The sequence below is a fragment of the Cinclus cinclus genome, chromosome 22, assembly GCF_963662255.1.
Source record: "Cinclus cinclus chromosome 22, bCinCin1.1, whole genome shotgun sequence".
Classification (NCBI taxonomy): domain Eukaryota; kingdom Metazoa; phylum Chordata; class Aves; order Passeriformes; family Cinclidae; genus Cinclus; species Cinclus cinclus.
Window position 1 is genome coordinate 5,276,887 of NC_085067.1, and position 20,082 is coordinate 5,296,968.

General features: G+C 42.0%; 1 protein-coding gene across 2 annotated transcripts; it reads right to left on the reverse strand.

Annotated features, from left to right (window-relative positions):
* Window positions 1–4,419: 4,419 nt before the first annotated feature.
* On the reverse strand, window positions 4,420–19,665 carry TPST1 (tyrosylprotein sulfotransferase 1). 2 transcript variants are annotated; one of them, XM_062507155.1, is made up of 4 exons: window positions 18,851–19,665; window positions 13,590–13,788; window positions 6,238–6,288; window positions 4,420–4,437 (listed from the first exon to the last, which is right to left on the reverse strand). In XM_062507155.1, exons 1-4 carry the CDS (start codon window positions 19,663–19,665, stop codon window positions 4,420–4,422), a joined length of 1,083 nt encoding a protein of 360 aa, XP_062363139.1. The 2 variants fall into 2 exon arrangements, with proteins under 2 accessions (XP_062363139.1, XP_062363138.1); XM_062507154.1 differs by lacking the exon at window positions 4,420–4,437 and adding an exon at window positions 5,367–5,411.
* Window positions 19,666–20,082: the final 417 nt, after the last annotated feature.

Sequence of the window (20,082 nt, forward strand, 5' to 3'; positions counted from 1 at the left end):
AGGAGTGCCAACCTTCCCTGCCATTGGAACACCCAAGAAAACAACCCCTCAATAATGAGGTTTAGCAGACCATCATGAGACCAGGATTTTGAGAACAAGCTTAGTGGCAATAAAAAGATTAATAACTGACAAGCTGAACCTGTTTTTTGGCGTTCATTAAAAGGTGAGTGCAGTCCCTCTCTAGGCTGGCTTCAGCTGTTCATGCAGGGAGCAGTGAAACAGAGCTGTGCTGACAGCAGCCAAGTCCTCCTGAAAGAAAAGCAGAAGTTAATCACTGCATTTCATGAAGAAAACACATCCATCTGAATCCCAGAATAGTTTGGGTTGAACTGGACCTTAAAGATCACCCAGTTCCACCCCCCTGCCATAGAGTCCATAGACCAGGTTGCTCCAAGCCCCATCCAAACCTGGGCTGATCCTTTTCTTTGCACTTAAGGCACGTGCAATAATTATTTTTAACTATGTGTAAAAATATTCCTTAAATATCTCATTAAAATTACAGAATTGATTTATTTGAACTAAGCATATGCCTTCATTTCACTTGTAAACACATCTAGGTCTAGATCAACAGATAGTTAATAGGAAAATGCCACCAATAAACAAAAGAACCATTAAATCAAATATTTGATTGAACCACACATCAGCAGCACCCAACTCTACCAGAAATGCCTCCTTCCAGTCCTTCCACCTGTCATTTAAAAGTAGGGATTGCTTCCTGGAGCTTTGCTGAGGACAGCTCAGATATTTGACACACACAGCAAAGAAAGCTCAGTAAATGAACTGGCCCTGCCAGTTTGGCTTCATTCCCCAGGGAGTCACAGCAGCCCTTGAACTGGGCTTGATGCTAAGATTTATAAAACCTCTTCAAAGCTCTGCTGTTCTCTCAACTTCTCCATATTGGTTTAAACACCTTTTTCTTAAATATCTTCTGAGGCTACACCAGTGTTGGCAAAGTTACAAACACAAAAACAGTTACACATCACCAAAAATGACATACAGGTTATACAGTCAAAGGCCTTTTCATCCAGGTTCTGATGTATGAACCCATCACAGGGGTCCCACACAAACTCCTGTTCAAAGGTAACTCTTTGGGATGTGCTTTTTTGAGGAGATACCAGCTGGATTGTTAGAAGGCTTCCCCTTTTTAAAGGGAAACTGGGGTAGAATGAGGGCTAATTTAGCAGTGTCTGCATCACCAGCTTCAGGAGACAGAGATGATCGAAGGGTTTGTAGGAACATAAAGGGAAAAAATACAACATCCAGTAAATTCCAATGAATCTGTGTCAGAACAGCAAAGAAACATCCTGGAAGAGGGGCTGGGATGTCTGACCTGCAATAAACTGTGTTATACATTGGCCTGGAGAATCCTGGGCTGTAAAATCCCAGCATCTCCAGTCGTAAACAACACCACAGAGTGATGATAACAACACCACAGAGTGATGATGAAAGGGCAGCGTAACCCAACTCGTGCAGCTGAGAGCAAAGACAGGGCGTGTGTGTGGGCAGAGAGGGACTCTGCATCACAGTGACCTTGCAGGACAGGACAGGACAGGACAGCAGGGACACCTGGACTGGGGAAAGGACACTGAGGCTGCACTCACTGGTGCCCGGCACTGCCCCTCACACACAATCCCACAGCTTTTACAGCTCGGAGCCGTCTGAAGCTGCGAGGAGCATCCCACACACACATCAGCCAGCACAGCGGCTGCATGGGGCAGCACGAACCCAGGCGGCGGGCACGCCGAGAACCAAGCGAATAACCGCTAATTCATTAATAACTGATTAATAATTAACTCTCGGCGACTGCCAGGGTGACTCCGCCAGGGTGAGAGCCTGCCCGGTTCCACCGCTGGCCAGGGGCTGGCCCCGGCCCCTCCGCTCCCCTCACGCCGCCCGACCCCTCCAGCCCCGCGGCCTCCCCGCCGCTCCCTCACCGGCAGCGGAGCCCCTGCGGCGGGGAGAGCCCGGCCGGGGATGGTGAGGGGATGAGGGCAGCGGGCCCAGCTGTCGCCACCCGCGCTCCTCACCTGGTGCCCGCTCACGGCTCCGGCTCCGGCTCCGGCCCGGGGGAGCGGCCGCGGCCCGCGTCACGTACGGGCCCATCCGGGTCCCGGCGGGCGGAGCCGCCCCGGCGGCACCGGCGGCGGCACCGGGGCCATCCCTCAGTGGCCGCGGCTCCCAGGGAATTACCGCCCAGCGGTAATTAGCAGGGGTTCATTAGCGGCCTCGGCAGCGGCAGGGCCGCGCTGCCCTCAGCCGGCAGCAGGGGAGGCCCCGGCACCGCGCGTGGGAAGGAGCGGGGAGATCCCGCTTCCTTCGGGCACCGGGAGTCAGGTATCCCAAAGGGAGGGAAAGAAAAACTCCCAGGAAATACAAACGTTTTGGCAAGAACTCCTCTCAAAACCGGGGGGGAAGGCCGAAACCACCTTCAGCACCTCGAACCTGCCGAGGGCGGCGGAAACCGAGACACAACAACCATCCCAAAAACACCTTCTGGAAATTACCCGGTTCCACACCGTATCCCAAAGATGGAAACTTCAGCACGCAACTCACAGGAGCAGTTCCCTCCCAGCAGAGCATCTCTGAACGAAACTGCTTTTGAGGAACAAAAGTCAGGAGTCTAAAAGTTACCTACTTCTTCCTGCAGTAAACAAATCTCACTTTATTCCTCCCAGTGGGACACTCCAATTTACTATTTCATCACCACACAGCTATTAAAAGCAAACAAAAAGCATTAAATTGCAAACTTTAAAATAAGATCCAAACCTGGGATGTGAGATCATATCTTCCCTTACATCAGTATCTTGAATTATAACTAATACATCAATATCTTGAACTATTTAAATCTTAAGTTGGAAGCAAAACCATTCATTAAGAAATAAATAAACAAAAAAATCACATTTAAAGCATTTATTTTGAAAAATAAAATACAAAAGATCATTGAATTGTAATTGTATATGTAATTTATCAACCTTTTTTTAAATAAAATATATTTAACATTTTCCACATATGAATAAAACAACTGCTTCACCAAAAATCTTCCAGGACAAGCACAGACCACTCTTGAAAGCTTTGTACATTTAAAACCAAACTGCTACAAGAAACAAAAAAATCTTTGAAGATAGAGCCCTGCAATTAAAACAGAGGAGCAATTTCAGAGACAGGCATTGCTTTTGCATTTTTTTAAAACCTTAAGAGAAAATAGTTGTGCGAATGTAATGCAGTTCTACATTAACATCAGTGATTTTTTTGTTGTTTTTAAACAGATTTACATGCGCTCACAACAGCAAAATTTGGAACAAAGGACGAAAGAAACAGGAGAGAACATTCTGAAGAGAGCAGGCCATGAGCAGCACTCCTCTGATCCCAGGGGGACAGGCCTGAGGGATCATTCCCATGGAAAAGGCAGCAGTTGATCTTCTAAGAATAAAGAAATAAAGTTATGTTGGAGCTTTGCTGGTAATATTCAGGATTTTTAATTAAAAATTCAATTTTTATTCTGGACAGCATTTTGGAATTACAAATAATGCAGAATTCAGAGTAGCCAGTGTGGTTTCAGCAGGTGGAAAAATCCCATTTCTATAAGGAATGTGGCTGCTTTGTCCATCCTTTATTTCATATTAGTGAGACTGCTTGGAGCACAGTACAAAAAAAAATTACTTTCCACTACTTTCCACTTCCATCCCAAACCCTTGTGACCCAGTGGGAAGTTATACTGGGAAGTTCCCAGGCTGGTTTCTCAGAAACTGGGCAGCAGCTTTAGACAGAAATATTGCAGCTTGAAATCTATTTTTCAGAGCTAAGTGGCAGAATGAGGTTGATGCTTGAGTCATTTTAAATTGACTGTGTGAAAAGATGATGGTTTCTCTATTGATTTCACAGGGAAGGCCTGTAATTCATCTCTGGGAAGTTTTTAGATCCATATTTCCACATAGAGTAATGCTTTTGGCTATATTTAGGGTGTTTATATTTATGGCCACAAAAGGATCTATTTTGGGGATATTTGTAGGGCACACTGCTTTGGGCTGTTTTTAAACTGGATTTAAATTTTGCCATCTTTTTAGCAAAATACATCTGATAGCAGGGCTGACAAGTGAAAATCCTGCATTAACACAGGAAATCTTGCATCACTCATTCCTTAACTGGTCTGGAATTTACTCAGCTCCCTGCAAAATTTTATCACTGTTTATTCAGTGACTAAAATGCAGCTTTTTGAAAATACTGGCTATGAGATGTTAAATGAAATATTACAAACCAACTCATCTTTAGCAGTTTCCTTTAAAAAACATAACTTCATGTTTATCTTACCCATGAAGTTACAGAAGTTAAGCAAAAACCAGCTGAAATTAAGAGCAACAAATGAGCAGAACTGCAATGCTCTTTTACTACCTTCTGTGCAAGAAATGTCCATTTTCTCTTCTATTCCATAGGTTCAGTCTGTCAAAAAAATATAAATAGGTATTTTACATTAGAAAACAAAAATATCATTACCAAGGTCTGTTCTCCAAACCTTTGAGCTGTTTAGTTAAAGAATACTATCAGCATCATTTTGATCAAGTTTTTATGGTTTAAGGAATATTTTTTTACTCCTCCACAGTGCTTTTTGTTTTGTTTTGTTTTTTGGGTTTTTTTGTCTTTTAGATGGTCTTTCTTTGCTATGGCTAAATCTGCTCAGATTTTGGTAAATATTGTATTTAAACCAAGCTAATTGTATAAATCCACTTCCTGGAATTTAGCATGGAGTGTTAAATTATGTGCTTATTCTACGGAGCGAAGAAGGAATTTATCAGTCAGGTTCTTCTGGGTATCCCAGGATAATTGAAAACCACAAACAGCATAATTTAACTGATAACATATGCAAACAAGGATTTGAAGGATTTAACCAAGGATTTCTTCAAAATCAAGGACTTTTTTTTTTTTTTTGCTAGCACACCATCTCTACACGGTGTGCTCCATTCTGAAGGATCTCCCTGCGTTTTCCATCAATCCTTCTCAGCAATATTTCCCCTCCTGTAAAGGCACAGCCTGCTCCTGCAGCTTTAGCTGTGGCTAATCCTGCAATCCCAGCAGCAATCCCAGTGGAAGCCCCAGGAGTGACCCCAGCAGGCTCCTGAGAACCCAGCAGCACACACGGAGCAGACACTCAGTGACAGGGACAGTGCTGGCAGCAGCAGGGCTGGGATGGTTCTCCAGAGCTGAGCAAAGCAGGAGCACTGAGTGATCCAAGCAGGCAAACAGGCAGGAAAAAGCCAAGCCCACGTTAGAGATCACACAAAGGCTGCTCAGAAAGATCTGGTGGCCACAGCAGGGTTATTTTCTGAAAACATGAGACACACACTACAGCTATGCCACTTTACTGATCATGTTCATTTTATCTTGCCACGAGACTTCCTTTCTACTGTCTTCTTTGGCTGGAACAAAAGAAATCAGTTTTCCTTTTTAATCAAATCATTTTTATTTGAACAAATGAATAAGTCAAAATGCTTTGTCTGTGGTAGATTCCTGGGTATTTTTAACCTCTCCCATCCCTGGAAGTGTCCAAGGCCAGGCTGGACAGGGCTTGGAGCAACCTGGGATAGTGCAAGGTGTCCTTGCCCATGGCAGGTTTTTAAGGTCCCTTCAACCCAAACCATTCTGGGATTTTATAATTCTGTGATATCCACAAGATCCCACAGTTTGAGAGCTTCACAATAAGGGTTTTAATTTTTGGTTTTTTTGGCAGCTCCCCCCTGAGGAGCTGATGACAATGAGCAGTATTTGGGGGATACTAAATTGTGAATTTTCAGCACAACCTGAAGTTCCATAGGACACTTGACTATCAAATCAACACCACCCCTATCCATGGCTGGGTTCACTTTGACAACATCTCTATTTATTTTTAAATACTTAGTACTTAGAACTCTGCCCTCTGGACTAGACTTGCTTTAAACCAAGATAACAAAAGATAAAGCTCCTCTACAAGTAAAAAACTTTGAGTTTGGTCCAGAAAAGAGGCTTGATTTTTCCTTCCATTTCACAGCAACATTCAGGCAGCTCAGGATGACAAACACCACTCAGCTCTGGAGTTACACGTGGATTCAGGAGAGGTTTGGGATCCTGAGCTCAAAATTCCACCTCATGGATAATCAGCAGATCTTGCCATCAATCAGAAAAATCAAGCTCATGAGTGGTTTATAAAGGCTGTTTGATATCATTTGTTGCTACACCCACAAAAAGGAAATTAATTCAATACTGTACCTGTGGCACTTCTTTGAGGAAGTCAGGAAGCTGAAATTCACCTTTATAGACCTGGAAAAACAAACAAGAAATTATACTACTCAAAGCCCTCATTCACTATTGTTTGAAATGCTGAAGAGCTTGTCAAGGGAAAGGAAAAAAAAAAAGAAAATAAGGGATTTTTGTGTTGTTAGCATCCACTAATGCTAGAACATCAATTATTTTGGCAACATATTGTCTTCTCTCTGGAGGATAATTTTTAAAAGCTCCTTTCTTCTGAGAATAAACATTCCAAAGGGCAAAAAAATGTATTCTGCTCTTCTTTTTTTTTTTTTTCCCCAATACAGAAGTGTACTTGAAGAGTTTTACCATCCTGTCTACTGAAGCATAAAGACTGATCATCCCAATGTCATGACTGTGGTCTTGCGTAATCATTTCAAAATAAGAATTAAAAAAGGGCAGAAACCTATTTGGAAAAATTCCATAAAGCCATGAAATGGAGCTACTAAAACCCACACAGAAAAATTCCATAAAGCAATGAAATGGAAATGGGGCTACTCCAAAGCCCCACAGAAAAATTCCATAAAGCCATGAAATGGAAATGGGGCTACTCCACAGTCACACAGAAAAATTCCATAAAACCATGAAATGGAAATGGGGCTACTCCAAAACAACACAGAAAAATTCCCTGAAGCCATGAAATGGAAATGGGGCTACTCCACAGCCACACAGAAAAATTCCCTGAAGCCATGAAATGGAAATGGGGCTACTCCACAGTCACACAGAAAAATTCCCTGAAGCCATGAAATGGAAATGGGGCTACTCCACAGCCACACAGAAAAATTCCATAAAGACATGAAATGGAAATGGGGCTACTCCACAGTCACACAGAAAAATTCCATAAAGCCATGAAATGGAAATGGGGCTACTCCACAGTCACACAGAAAAATTCCATAAAGCCATGAAATGGAAATGGGGCTACTCCAAAACCCCACAGAAAAATTCCATAAAGCCATGAAATGGAAATGGGGCTACTCCACAGCCACACAGAAAAATTCCATAAAGGCATGAAATGGAAATGGGGCTACTCCAAAGCCTCTCTCTGGGCTGCACTCCCTGGTTTGCAGCAAAGGAAGCAGCTCCAGGAAGTCAGGGGATGTTTATTCCAATTTTCTCTGCTCCCCCATGTGCAGATGACCAGAACACAAACCATGCCCAGCTTGTCAATATTCTGCAGTGGCCTGGGACTGCAGCTGAGTCAGCTCTGAGTTTCCTGCCCAGCAGATCCTGTTTTGGGATTGGATTCCCACCCCAATGCATCCCTGGCATCCAAACGAGCAGGCTTCACTGAGAGCAGGAATTACTCCACACACACATTGTGATACTCTGATATTGCATGGTTTAGATAAAAGAGGAACAGCTCTCATCTGTATTCAGCCAGAGGCCACTGGCATTCCCATGGGAACATTAAGGAAAGTCACTCTGGGTGGAAATTCAGTGTGTGGCTATTGGAGTCTTGCTCTACTATAAATATTTATAAAATCAAGGAGAGGGTTTCTCATTTTCTGCTTTTACCCAACCTTTAAAATGCAGGCCGTGTCCTGGAGAAGGGGAATGGAAGCTACAAAACAATATTGTCACAGCAATAATGTTACAGAATAACCTCAGCAAGGGTCAGCAGGAGGTTTTGTTAGGTGGTGCTGATGCTGGAAGGAACAGCCAGGAGCCTTCACCTTTTCTGGGAATTCTCAAAAACAATTAATCCTGATGGTGACAGCACTTTGTAACTGATTCAGAACCTGGACCAAACCCAAGGCTGTCTCTCCAGACTCCTTCGCCTTTCCTTCTCCTGCAGTTATGACTCAGTCTAATTTTTATATTCCACATCTAGATTTGTGTCTGCTCTAAAAACTTCACCTTTGCAGGAACAGCATTTACCCTCAATAAATATCTAACAGCAGACAGCCAAGATCAGCAGTATTAAGAAGAATAATGTCACTGGAAAGCAAAAGTTTTGAGGGTATTTCATACAATATTCACAATTTACAAAGGCAAATCTAAGCAGTGGCAGGCCCAAGATTAGGCTTAACACACAAATTTTGGTTCAGAATTGACATTACCTAAGGGCTGGTTTTGTCAGGAGGAGACTGCATAAAAACTGGTTTAAAGTAGTTCCAAAAACATAAATTAATCAAAACCCAGGGATCACCAGCAATCCAGAAATTCTAAAAAACAATGACTCCATCTGCAGCCAAGGAAATTAAACATGCTTCAGATTCCAAATTCTCTTCTGACCAATTTGTAAGTGTAAAACACATCACTCACACTGGCATTAGAGAGACAGAAGCAGGATACTGGAATTATTTCCAGTCTAAGGAAGAATTCAGTAAAATTGAGGAAAAAATGGGGTTTACCATTTCTAAGGGACTTATTTTGCAATAATAATAATAATTCCAAATAGAATTCCAGAAGAGGGGGATCTGAAGCCTGTGTCAGTTTGTTGTTCAGTGTTGGCAGTATTCAAACTGTTCTATTAAAAAAAACCCAAAACACATTCTTACAGCCAAATTGAATGGATATTATTCTCAAAAAGAGATCAGAAAATAAGTTTCACATCCAGTTGCCTGAGAAAACCCCTTTAAAAACACAGGGAGAACTTCAGAACAGAAGTGCAACCTATAATTCTTTTTTATAGAAGATTAAAACATTTCTTTTCACCCACTTTCCTGTCTGCTTTGAAAAGAGTCCCATTATACTTGGTCAGTTCCAGTACACAAAATTTTTTTTTTTTAAAGTCACCCTGCAACCAAGTGTGCTTGGGCTTGGTAAACTTTAAAACACCCAAGTTGCAGAGTGTAAGGCTGCTGGTGTTTAATTGTAAAAGAAAAAAGAAATGAAATGAAGAACACTGGCAAAACCAAAGCTGAGCCCCTTTCTAGAACTCCACAGCACATAGAGGTGCCCTCATCTTTCAGATTTTCCTGAACTTTTAAGGCAGCTTTAAAGGTTTACACAATTCTTCACCTCTGCTGGACCTGCCAAGGAAGGGCCATGTGAGATGCAAATGTTTATCCAGCAGGGACAAGACAGAGAGCAGGATCTTACACAGACCCAGCAATGTCTGCCAAAAGGCAGCTTGTAACCACACCTCAGTTTGCATTTTGGTTGGTAATAAGTCTCTTTATTCATTATTAATCATATTTATGTAGAGTTAAGGGGGTTGGGGTTTCTTTTGTTGTAAAAATGAGATAGCAGCACTCAGGAGAAAAACAATGCAGTTGGGAATCCACATGTTGGAAGAAACACCCACTAAAGGGAATATTAAACAAATTTAGAGGACACTGACGAAGTCTGAGCTGTTGTAGTCACAAGGAAGATGGAATAACCCCCAAATTTTGTTTTAAATACCAAAGAAAACGCCCACAAAGCCAAATGCCTTTTGATCAGTGAAAACGAAGATGCAGGGCCCTGAGCAGCTGGGCATTCAAGCACCCCTGACAGGACAATTATCCTCATCCCTTGGCATAAATCTTTATCAGAGAATGCTCCTGCCCTTAAAATCTCAAAGACAACCCCCCGAAGTCCTGGTTGTCGTGGATGTTTTGACTCTGAACAGGAGATGGTTCCCCACAATTCAAACCAGGCATGAGACTGCAGTGAGTCAGCTCTGGTTTTATCTCTGCATGTTGCAATCAGCTGAACATAAACCAGAGCTGGAGAAGAGCTCTGGGCTCTCAGTAAAAGAACCACTGTATTTGAACAGTCCTGGTGAAAATCATGGCTCTTCCCCTGGAATTCTGTAACTTCCACCTCTGGATCTCTCCAGGACAGGGAGAATAACTCCATGAAGAAGTTAAAAGAACTTACTGCAGTGCGTATTGCAAGCATACAAATTTATTTAGTGGGAAGGACGTGCCAAAGAAAATCTGATGTAATTCACTACAGATGGGAGAGGAAACCACTGTGCCAGCCATAACACAACAATGCAGCTTCTCCTGGGCAGGAGGCAGAGCTCTGCAGCTGGGAGCTGCTCTCCCTCCTCCTCTTCTGCTGGCTTCTGGCAAACTGCTGAAATTCACTTTTACACACTCTCACAGTACTGATAAGGACACATCACATACTGTTCTAATGAGGAATGAAGCACTTTTGTATTTCACCCCCTAGAGACTGGACTACCAGCTCACACACACAGCTTCATTATTTGCTTTTTCTCCATAATTTGCAGATGAAAACTTCCTTTATTTCACGATGTTGATTTCCTTTCTGCTCGGGATGTAGAATTTGTTAAAACTCTAGGGGGGAACAACAAGTAATTATGTATCTATAAGGAAAGAACCCTAGCAGTGATAAATTACCAGATCAGCAACAGAATTACAAGAAAACCACAACATATGCAGGGAAGGCAAAATGCACCTCCTTGGAGAGGTCACATGCAGAGATCTGCTGAGCAGCACAACCCCGGGCCAGGCCTCGCTCTCCCTGCTCTGCATTCCTGAGCTGAGACAAGAGAAGCTGTCAGAAGAGACAATATTGTCAGGCTTAACAGAAAACAGACAAACAAAAAGTTAATGCCTTTGTTAGGGAAAACATCAGAAAAGTCTGTTGAACTCGCCCAGTGCAGATCCTGTCAGAGATGTTTTATTTCCTAACACAGCACTGGGAAAGCAACACAACAAGAGGTGCAGTTCCCTTCGTGCTCTGTTAGTTCCTCAAACAAAAGCAGAGATGTCCAAGAACAAACCCAGGTTGTTTCTTGTTATTTTTGTGCTGTGCTGCAGGAGCACAGAAAGCAAACCTCAGCGTTTTAGTGTCCTACACGGGTAACAGGCAAGCAAAAAATCCAAATTTAGCAGAGACCATTGCTTGTCTTGCATTACCTACAAGGAGATAGCATTTCTAATTGAAGCACTGTCCTTTAGCTGGAGAAAATCATCATTCTGTCCCCAGACTGAATTTTTCTTAAAAAAATACATATATATATTTAAGCTGTACCTATGGAAGTCACCAGCAGGGGACAGACAAGGAGAAAAGTGGAATAAAAAACAACACTTGAGTGTTCACAAAGCTGAGGAAAACTGATATTTTGTACCACAACAGCCATCTCTTTCCATTTTTCTCCAGTATCAGCCCTTGTTTTAGGAATTTTTACACTACTGGCTCTCATTTTTGGGATTATGAGCAGCAGCTTTAAATTGCTGAGCATTATTTTCACTCTTAAGTGCAATCTGTGGTCTTTTCCAAGAAGGGACAGATTTTACCCAGCTGTAGAAGCCTAAACTTTATCTGTTTTCAATGAATACAATTCAAGTTCTGTGTTCACTTTAAAGTCTTGGAGACCACAAATATAAATACAAATATAAGAGCACTGCTTCCAAACACAAAATGAGCCAATAAATGGCTACAAACAAGATCCAGATATTCTTACTATGCACTGAAAAGCAATTCTGGAGAGATTTTCTTTGGCCAGCTTCATCCATACTCCATATTCCAGATATCCAGTACAAAACTCTGTGAAAGGCTATCCCAGGTGAAGAAATTTATAGAAAGCAAGAGCAAAAGAAGTGCTACAGTGATTTACAAATTCACCAGCTCAGAGTACACAGGAACAGACTTAACTTGCCAAGTGCCAGCTCCAAAAGGCTGGAAAAACCCAGATTTACTTCTTTTATCCATTTAAATAAATGTCTTCTTCTCCAGGCTGCAGCAGCAAGGAATAAATTAACACAGGATCCTGGAGGAGAAAGGAAACCCCACAAGGACTGTCCCTGATGGGCCAAACTCACACACCAGAGTCCGAAACAGTTTGAAATCTTTATGTAGCTCTATGTTTAAAGACATGTTCTAAGTTTTGAAGATGAACCTTCCTGCTTTTAGCATTCATTCAGAACACCTCCCTCATTTTATCTGCACAAACCACACATGCAAATGGAATTTTGGCAAAGAACGAGTGACTAGAAAAATATATACTGGGTGCTACAAAAAACCAACAAAATTAGAATGCTGTCTGGGGCTGTAAGTAAAGCCATTAAATTAAAATAGCAGCCAAAATATTAATGAGTGTTCCATATGTCTGCAATATTTAGATCAGCTTCAGTTTTTAACAGCTGCTCTTAGCATCAGTAAACAAACAAATCCTTCAAAGCAGACTTGGAAAAAGCCTCAGTAAACCCTCAGCCTTTGAAATTAGGTTTTTATTTCTTTACAGAGATGCCCCTGGTGTTATTACCTGAATTCCTGTCCTGTATTTTGAAATCAAATCCATTTCAAGAAGAGATAGAAATCCAGGTAATTTTTACAGCTTGGCCTGAGCTTGCCCCACAGAGGTGGAAGCCTCAGCAGTAAAAGGTTGTGGCAATTTTCTCAGTAAGACACAACCAATACAATTTGCAATTTCTAGTATTCAACACTTCTTTTAACTGAGTGCAGAAAAGCTAATTTGTTTGAGAGCTTTTTAAACTGGGGAACTTTTAATTATAACCAAAAAGGGTGGGTTACTCTTTCCACGCTGAGCTGTCAGCTATGAATTACAACAACCTGCCAGCCTTTAATACAGTGATTAATGATTAATGACATATTTTCTACAAGGAAATAATGCAGAAGTGTTTAGAGACTTCACAAACCCCAATTCCTTTTTCACTCCTATCTATCCCATCAGCATTCTAAGCAGTTATTTCAGGATCAGAAGGCTGGTGAAAGAGAGTCCTTTTAAACTGTTTAATTCCATTTTTTCCCTGATGATTCTGCTGCAGCACCAAAAGTCACCTTCTTTTAATAAACTATACATGCACAAAAGAACAGAAGCAGAGCTATTAATTCTATTTCCAACAATAGCAATGAGTTTTTCAATGGATACCTCCAGGGATAAACAACACTACAGCCCAACTACCCAAATTCCAACATTAAATTCAGACTCAAATCCTTGAGTTTAGGTTAATCAGCACCAGACCTTTCTCCATCTTTGGGTTGTTCTACAAAGAATTGAAAAATCAGACATTTTGATCATGGTGGGCTGTTTTCCATGGGTTATTTTTCAAACTCTACCAAGTATTTGGGGTGCAATTTTGTGACAGAGCTTCTGCCAACCCTCATACACAAAAAAACTGAGCTCATCCATCAAGTTTGAAATCCAGAAAAGCAAGATTTTTCCATTGTTAACCAATTCCCCAATTCTCTAGGCAGCTCTCAAGAGGTTCAGCTCCACACACCAAGGAGCACAGCTCAAGGCCCCAAAGAATTCTTTCCTTTTCCCCCAAAGAAAACACACAGTGAATGAAGTATCAGAAACAGACTTCAAATTCCCCAGCCCAAACACAAGACTCCTGTTCTGGAGCTCACATCCCTCCAGTCAATAATTAAACACACTAAAGCCTTACCCTCCTTGTGTTTTCCACCACTTTCTGATCTGGCTTCCCATAATTGGGGGGGTTGGCATAGGGGTCATAGCCCAGTTTGGCCAGCATGGGGGCAATCACTGGCATGTCCTGCAGGACATCAGCTGGGATCTTCCCAACCCACTTGGACAGGGCTTCCACGTTCACTGGCTTGATCACTTGGTCTGTGGATCTTTCAACCCTGAGGAAGGAGAAAAAAAAATAGTATTTTTCATTCCAACCAATTATTCTTCAATAGTATTAAAATCTTTAGCTTGTTTTGTTTGGTGTTTTTTTTTTTTTGTTCTCCCATTCTTCTTCCTTCCCTCTCAAAATTTTGTATTTTCTACAGAGCTGAGGGGAAGTGAAGCTTTAATGAGAACAATTTGCACAATATTTGCAGATGCTGCCTGGTTTAGGCTCTCACACTGTGCTGAAACAACTTCTTCATTCCATAAAAGCAGCAGAGAAAGCCCAAGAGCTGTTAAGTGAAAAGTAAAAACCACAGCTACATATAAATCTGTTCTCCCACTGGCACGTTTGCTGTTTAATTGTCTAGGATGCATTAAAAGCTGTATTCTGAATTCTCATCCATGTGTTACTTCAATTTCTCACAACCATTCTGTGCTTCGTCTTTTTTTTTTTTAACTTGTTTCATAAAAGAGAGACCTGAGATGACAGAAAGCTACAAACTCCAGAAATATTTGTCATAACCATTCCTTGGATTGTTTAGTCTTTACACAGATCTTAAAGGCGAGTGCACAATCATTGTCATATTTAGAAAATAACTGATTTCTTGTTCATTTAAGCAGCAGTCCTAATATAATTTTCATTTTTGCTCTACTTTTGTGGAGTGTTTTTGTTGTGTTTTCTTTTTCCAGGGAAGAAATCTGGCATTGCTTTGTTCTGTCTTCATGACTGTAAGAAACACAACCTCTTTACTGTGCTTATTTCTGGAGCAGAATTCAGGCCAAGTAATTGAAAATTCCTGAGTTTTTACTCTAAAACAATTTAAAACTTTTTTTTTCTGACCTCAGAAAGACATTATTGGACATTTATATATTCCTTTTACATAAAAGGAATATTTGTGTCTGCCTCACACCTGATGTTTAGCACACACCAGTCACCAGAGTTCACCTTGCTCCTCTTTTTTCACTCCTCATCAGAGCTAAAATCCTCCCAGGCCAGAGGAAGGAAATCAGTCATCCAATGCTGCAAGGGCAGTAAGGGGAAATAATTTAAATACAATCAACAAAGAACAAACCTGACAGGGAAATGGTCATAAGGAAGATATCTTGGCAAGCAGGGCCTTCAGATTGGTGTTTTATGGAAGTTGAGAAGGATGTGACAAACAAAAACCCCTCAAAAATAATCCCAGAATTTTCAGCTTTATCCCCTTCAAGAGACTCAAACCAAAGGCAGGCTCTCAGAAGGGGATTTTGGGACCAAAATTGGGAGTTGGGACTGAATTTCAGCCTTCTGAGGACTGAGCTTACAAGTTTGGATGGAAAATTAAAAAGTTTAGGCACTGGTGGTTTTTTTTTTGTGATCTTTCTAATTAGAAGATGAGCATCTGAATCCACATCAAATTATCAAGGAAAGAGCTGCTAAAAATTGAGATTTAGAAGTTCTAAGCAGCAAAGCAGAGGCCAAAGCACCACAACAGGAGTCCAGAGGTAGATTGGGACACTGAGGAAAAAATTATCAGGTGCTTGAAAAAGTAACATTTATGGTCCTCAGACAGAGCCAGCCAAACCTAAAACCTCTTCACCAAAACTGCAAATTGATTTGAGCATTTAAAATCAGGATGATCCTGGGAGGAGCAGGTAATGGACCTGGCTAAGAGCTTGCTGGACCCCAAAAATGTGTGTATAGATCCATTTTGTTTAAATTTGTCACATATGGATTCTTCATCCTGATGTCAGATTTTTAAATGTGTGTTTTGTCCCTCTGCCACTGTAGTCTTTGCTAACAATCCCCTCAGCATGAAACATTTCCTGGTGATTGATAGCAGGGACTACATTTAGCTGCTCCCAAGTACTGATAAAAAATCCACTGCTCCACATTTGGTCTGGTTAAATCCCTCTCTGTCCTTTCAATTAACGTGGGAAGGAAAATAAAACAATCTGTGGGAAAGATTGCTCAGATAAAGAACTTCTGAGGACTGTGAGGGAAGACAGACTGGAGACACGAGGAAAGAAAAATGGAAAAATCCAAATAGAAAAAAAAATTGGGAAAATGATTACATGGCAGTGGTTCCAGCTCTAGGAAGAGTTTCAGCTTTGGGAGCAGCTGCAAGCACACAGGACTAACCCCAAATAATTCTGCCTCTGTAGCAGAATCAAATGAGAGCTATGTACTAAATATAGTAAATTCTGAAGTAATTCTGCCTGGACAGCTATTTCTATAATAAACCTAATAAAAATTGCTCTAGAGGGGTTGCCATTTCTTTACATCAGTGGTCAGCACAGCTGCTTTCATTTAGGTAAATGCTAGAGCTCAATTAACAATCCTGGGTAGAGCATGGAGTCCATAATGCATTCCTTCAACAGCCACGTTGGCAGGGACTTCAAACCACAGAATTCACACTCCTACAAATCCTGCACTGCACATCCCTCCAGCCCTTGCAGTGTTCCTGGATAAAAATCCAAATAAAAGGTGAGAAATAAACTCTAAACATTTATTAGCAGGTAACAGCATCGTTATAAAGATCTTTTAGTGACAGCGATCTCTTTCTCAAAATGTTTTTAAATATCTCAAGATGATGTAAGACCTGTCAGATTTCTTTTCAAAAAATATCTCCAACAATTAAAACACATCCAGGCATCTCAGGCTGGACCTGAGGCAGCAGCATGAATGTGGAGGCTGAGCCTGTCTGCAAGATCTGGAGATCTTTCAGGTGAGTGAAAGGAGATTAAAGCAGGGGGCTCTGCTTTTTTCCAGAAGTTTTTACAATATCACAGTTGGGAACACCAAACCCAGCAGCTTTTAAATGGAACAAGGGCATCAAACTGGGAAATCTCAAGCTCTCCCTGCATAATTTCACCTGGAATCCCATAAACACACAGCACAGGCATTTTTAAGGTTTTGATATTCACTGGGTTTTCTGCAGCCCTTGGAAGTCTGAGTCACTGAAATCATTATCAAATCCTGCTACTGAAAACCAAATTTCATCACCTAATGCAAGGGTATTGATTAGATAAACCCACCCCAGACATAACACCCATTTCTCAGTCTTTTTCCCACCATTGCCAGAGCCTCCTGAAATCAGAAATTGCTTCCCCAGATCCTCTCCTAAGAGATAATAAAAGCATAAAGAACTCTGGGACCAGACTGATCTGAGGGCCACAGGCACACACCCAGAGTCCTTTGCCTTAAATGTGAAGGTTTTACAGAATAAAATAAACATGAGGCCACATTTGACTTTGAACAATCCATTTTCTGAATTTTTAGAAATTAATATTCTCAATTCCTCACACCCATTCCACCAGATTTAATAAGAAATACTAGCAAGAATTCAGTAAGGCTATTGACTTTTGCAATATAAAGGCCCATTAATTTTTAAAAACACCAATCTGGGAGCTGTAAGGCAGTAATATTTCACTAGAAATGGGAATTATACATAGTGATATTTTACAAGACACTTAAAGCTTGGCAGCCAGCCATTTATCTCAGTACAAGTAAGTTCCCCCCACTCAGGTGCTTCTGAAACCCCAGAATTAAGGAAAAGTTCCCACGTGGATCAGCTTGCAGGGAGGTATCACAGTGCCCTGCTTCAGGTTCACATTTCCACATTTTCAATGTGCTGTCAAACATCACTGCCAAAACCAGGGGTGAGATCCCTCCCTGATAACCCTGGCAACACAGTGGAGGCTGCTCCTTCAGTGGGAGTGGTGATGTGAAACCTCCACAGTGTAAATATAATTGTTACCTCAGTCTTCAGTTCTCTTTGTAATCACTGATAATAATTTTATATTTGCTTTAAATCAAATGTTCTGACAATATATTAGAAAATTCACAGCTGTGTTCCTAGGCATTAAATGAAGGAAATATATCCATTTTATTTCTCAAAACTGGAGTTTAAATGAATTACTCTGTTAACAGTCTGTGTGTGCTTGCTGTGCAAGGTGCCACTCACTCAGAAGCATTTGGCCAGTGCTGAATATTCCAAATCCAGGAGCTGAATAATTTAACTGGGCAGGCCTTGCTGCTGGAGTTGGGCTTCTTATTCAGTGTTTAAAAAATTAATCTGGTGGATTCAAAAATAGGAGGAGTGTCAAAAAACTGACATTTTTCTCTCTCAGTGTAAAGATGAAACAGCTTCTGTATTTCACAGAATATATCCATTTCACAGAATGTATCCAGCTGTGAACAGTGGCAAAGAAACCTGACTAGTTTAACCAGAGAATAAATCAGATTTTCTTTTAACACCACCCATCTAGTTTTTCTAAGCAGAGCTGAATTTTGGATTCTGAAAGCAGCTGAATCAGGTACACAGATGGCCCAACAGAATAGTGAAAGATTTGCTTACAACAAGGTTAATTTTCATCAAAATGCTTGTCCTTTTGGGAACACATGCCAGGAGAAAAGCTGCCAACTCTGCTTTCTATTCTCTTGGAGCAGTTTCTCCAGTTTCCTGGAAGAGGATGTTCTTGGCAAACTCATCCCCAAGGCCATTCTTGCACTGACACCAATATTGCTGCTGAAATCAAACGGGTGATCTGGCTAGGATGGCTAACACCAGTCTAGATAAAACAGCTCAGGTTTATTTTGGGGCACAGAGAAAAGCAAAGCTGGTATCAGATATTCAAATTCAAGTCAACCTTGACCATTAAAAGTTTGTTCACATCACACACATAACCAGTCTGAGATTGCAGATCATTAATTACAGAGTTCACAGAATGACTAGGCTGGAAGAGACCTTCAAGATCATCGAGTCCAACCCAGCCCTAACACCTCAACTAGACCATGGCACAGAGTGCCACATCCAATCTTTTTTTAAACAATCCAGGGATGGTGACTCCACCACCTCCCTGGGCAGACCATTCCAGTACTTTATCACTCTCTCCGTGAAAATTTTTTTCCTTATATCCAACCTATATCTCCCCTGGTGCAGCTTGAGACTGCGTCCTCTCGTTAGCAATTAGCAATGACTTTTTCTCAAGATGCATCATAAATCAGCTGCCCGAGGGAGATGTGATTTTTACATACAAAATGTACTATTCTACAACAGCACAAGGTGAAGGACGAAGGCTCATACTCACTTGGAAAGAGAAACCCCCCCTGCTTTTCCAATCATCTCCTCATGGTGCAGCACTGCCTGGTTCCACGGGACGTGCAGGAACTTGAGCAGAGTCCTCATCCACCTCTCAGGGTGCAGCACGAGCTGTTCGTAGTGCACCAGCATGCACCTCTGGAAGCCCACCTCCATGCACTGGTTGTACATGGTTTCTATAGCCCTGTTCCACTTGGTCAGGCAGTCCCTGTAGCTGTTCAGGTCAAAGCCAGCTATCGTGACTTTCCTGGAGATCATGGAGTGCACGGAGGCGCGGCCGTCCCGCACCATCAGCAGGAACTTGGCATTGGGGAAAATCCTGGCGAGGTAAGTCAAGGATTTTAAAGCGAAAGGATCCTTGTTGCACAAGTAAGGAGCGGGCTCGCCGTGCTTGACGATGATCTCCAACAAAAACGCCTGCATGGCCGAATCCAACACCTCGTCCGTGACCCCGGCCTCATCCAGGCGGATTTTCTCCTTGCTGGACCTGGCCCACATCTGTTTGACAGCCAGGATCCTGGGGATCACCCTGGTCTCCTCCCCGCAGCGGACGTCGGGGTGCGCGTCCAGCATGGCGCGCATCAGCGTGGTGCCGCTGCGGGGCACGCCGCCGATGAAGATCAGGGGCATGTCCTTGCTGTAGGGCAGGCTCCTGTTGGCCCCGGCGCCGTCCCCTCGGGGGGCCCGGCTGCGCCCCTCCGCGCGGTGGTGGCACTCCATGGCGTGCTGGCCCAGGTAGAACACGGTCACCGAGCTGATGGCCAGGCACGCCAGCAGCAGGTTCTGCTTCAGCTTCCCGACCATCGTGGGCGGCGCAAAGGCACCTCCTACTCCAAATTATCCTCTAGCTCACGTGCCATGGGAATCCTAATCCCAAATTAATTAAGGTCTGGCAAGAGGAGAAAAAATTTTAAATAAAATTAGAATTTTTAATTTTTTTTTTTACAATGAATCAACACAGAAATTACTTTTCCAACAGACGAGAAAAGATTAAGTCTTCAAAATAAAACTTCAAAATAAAAGCATTGCTTCTCTCGTTATTTATCATTATTTCTTTTTCAGTTCAGCCTCATAAAATGACATTGTTCAAAAGACATTTTCATTTCTACAGATGAGAAGAAAAAAAATTAGACGACTCCTAGACATGCATAAGAGTCTGAACATAACTTTTAGATAGAAAATAGTTTCAAAATCTGCCTGTTGGATTCCATTTCCAAGAAG

What these genes read in the sequence shown, in the direction of transcription:
- TPST1 (XM_062507154.1), bottom strand. Translation starts at nt 19,665, where the DNA reads ATGGTCGGGAAGCTGAAGCAGAACCTGCTGCTGGCGTGCCTGGCCATC. An exon ending in GGGGGGGTTTCTCTTTCCAA is followed by an intron (nt 13,789 to 18,850) that starts GTGAGTATGAGC and finishes CTCCTTCCTCAG; the next exon opens with GGTTGAAAGATCCACAGACC. An exon ending in TGGTGGAAAACACAAGGAGG is followed by an intron (nt 6,289 to 13,589) that starts GTAAGGCTTTAG and finishes TTGTTTTTCCAG; the next exon opens with GTCTATAAAGGTGAATTTCA.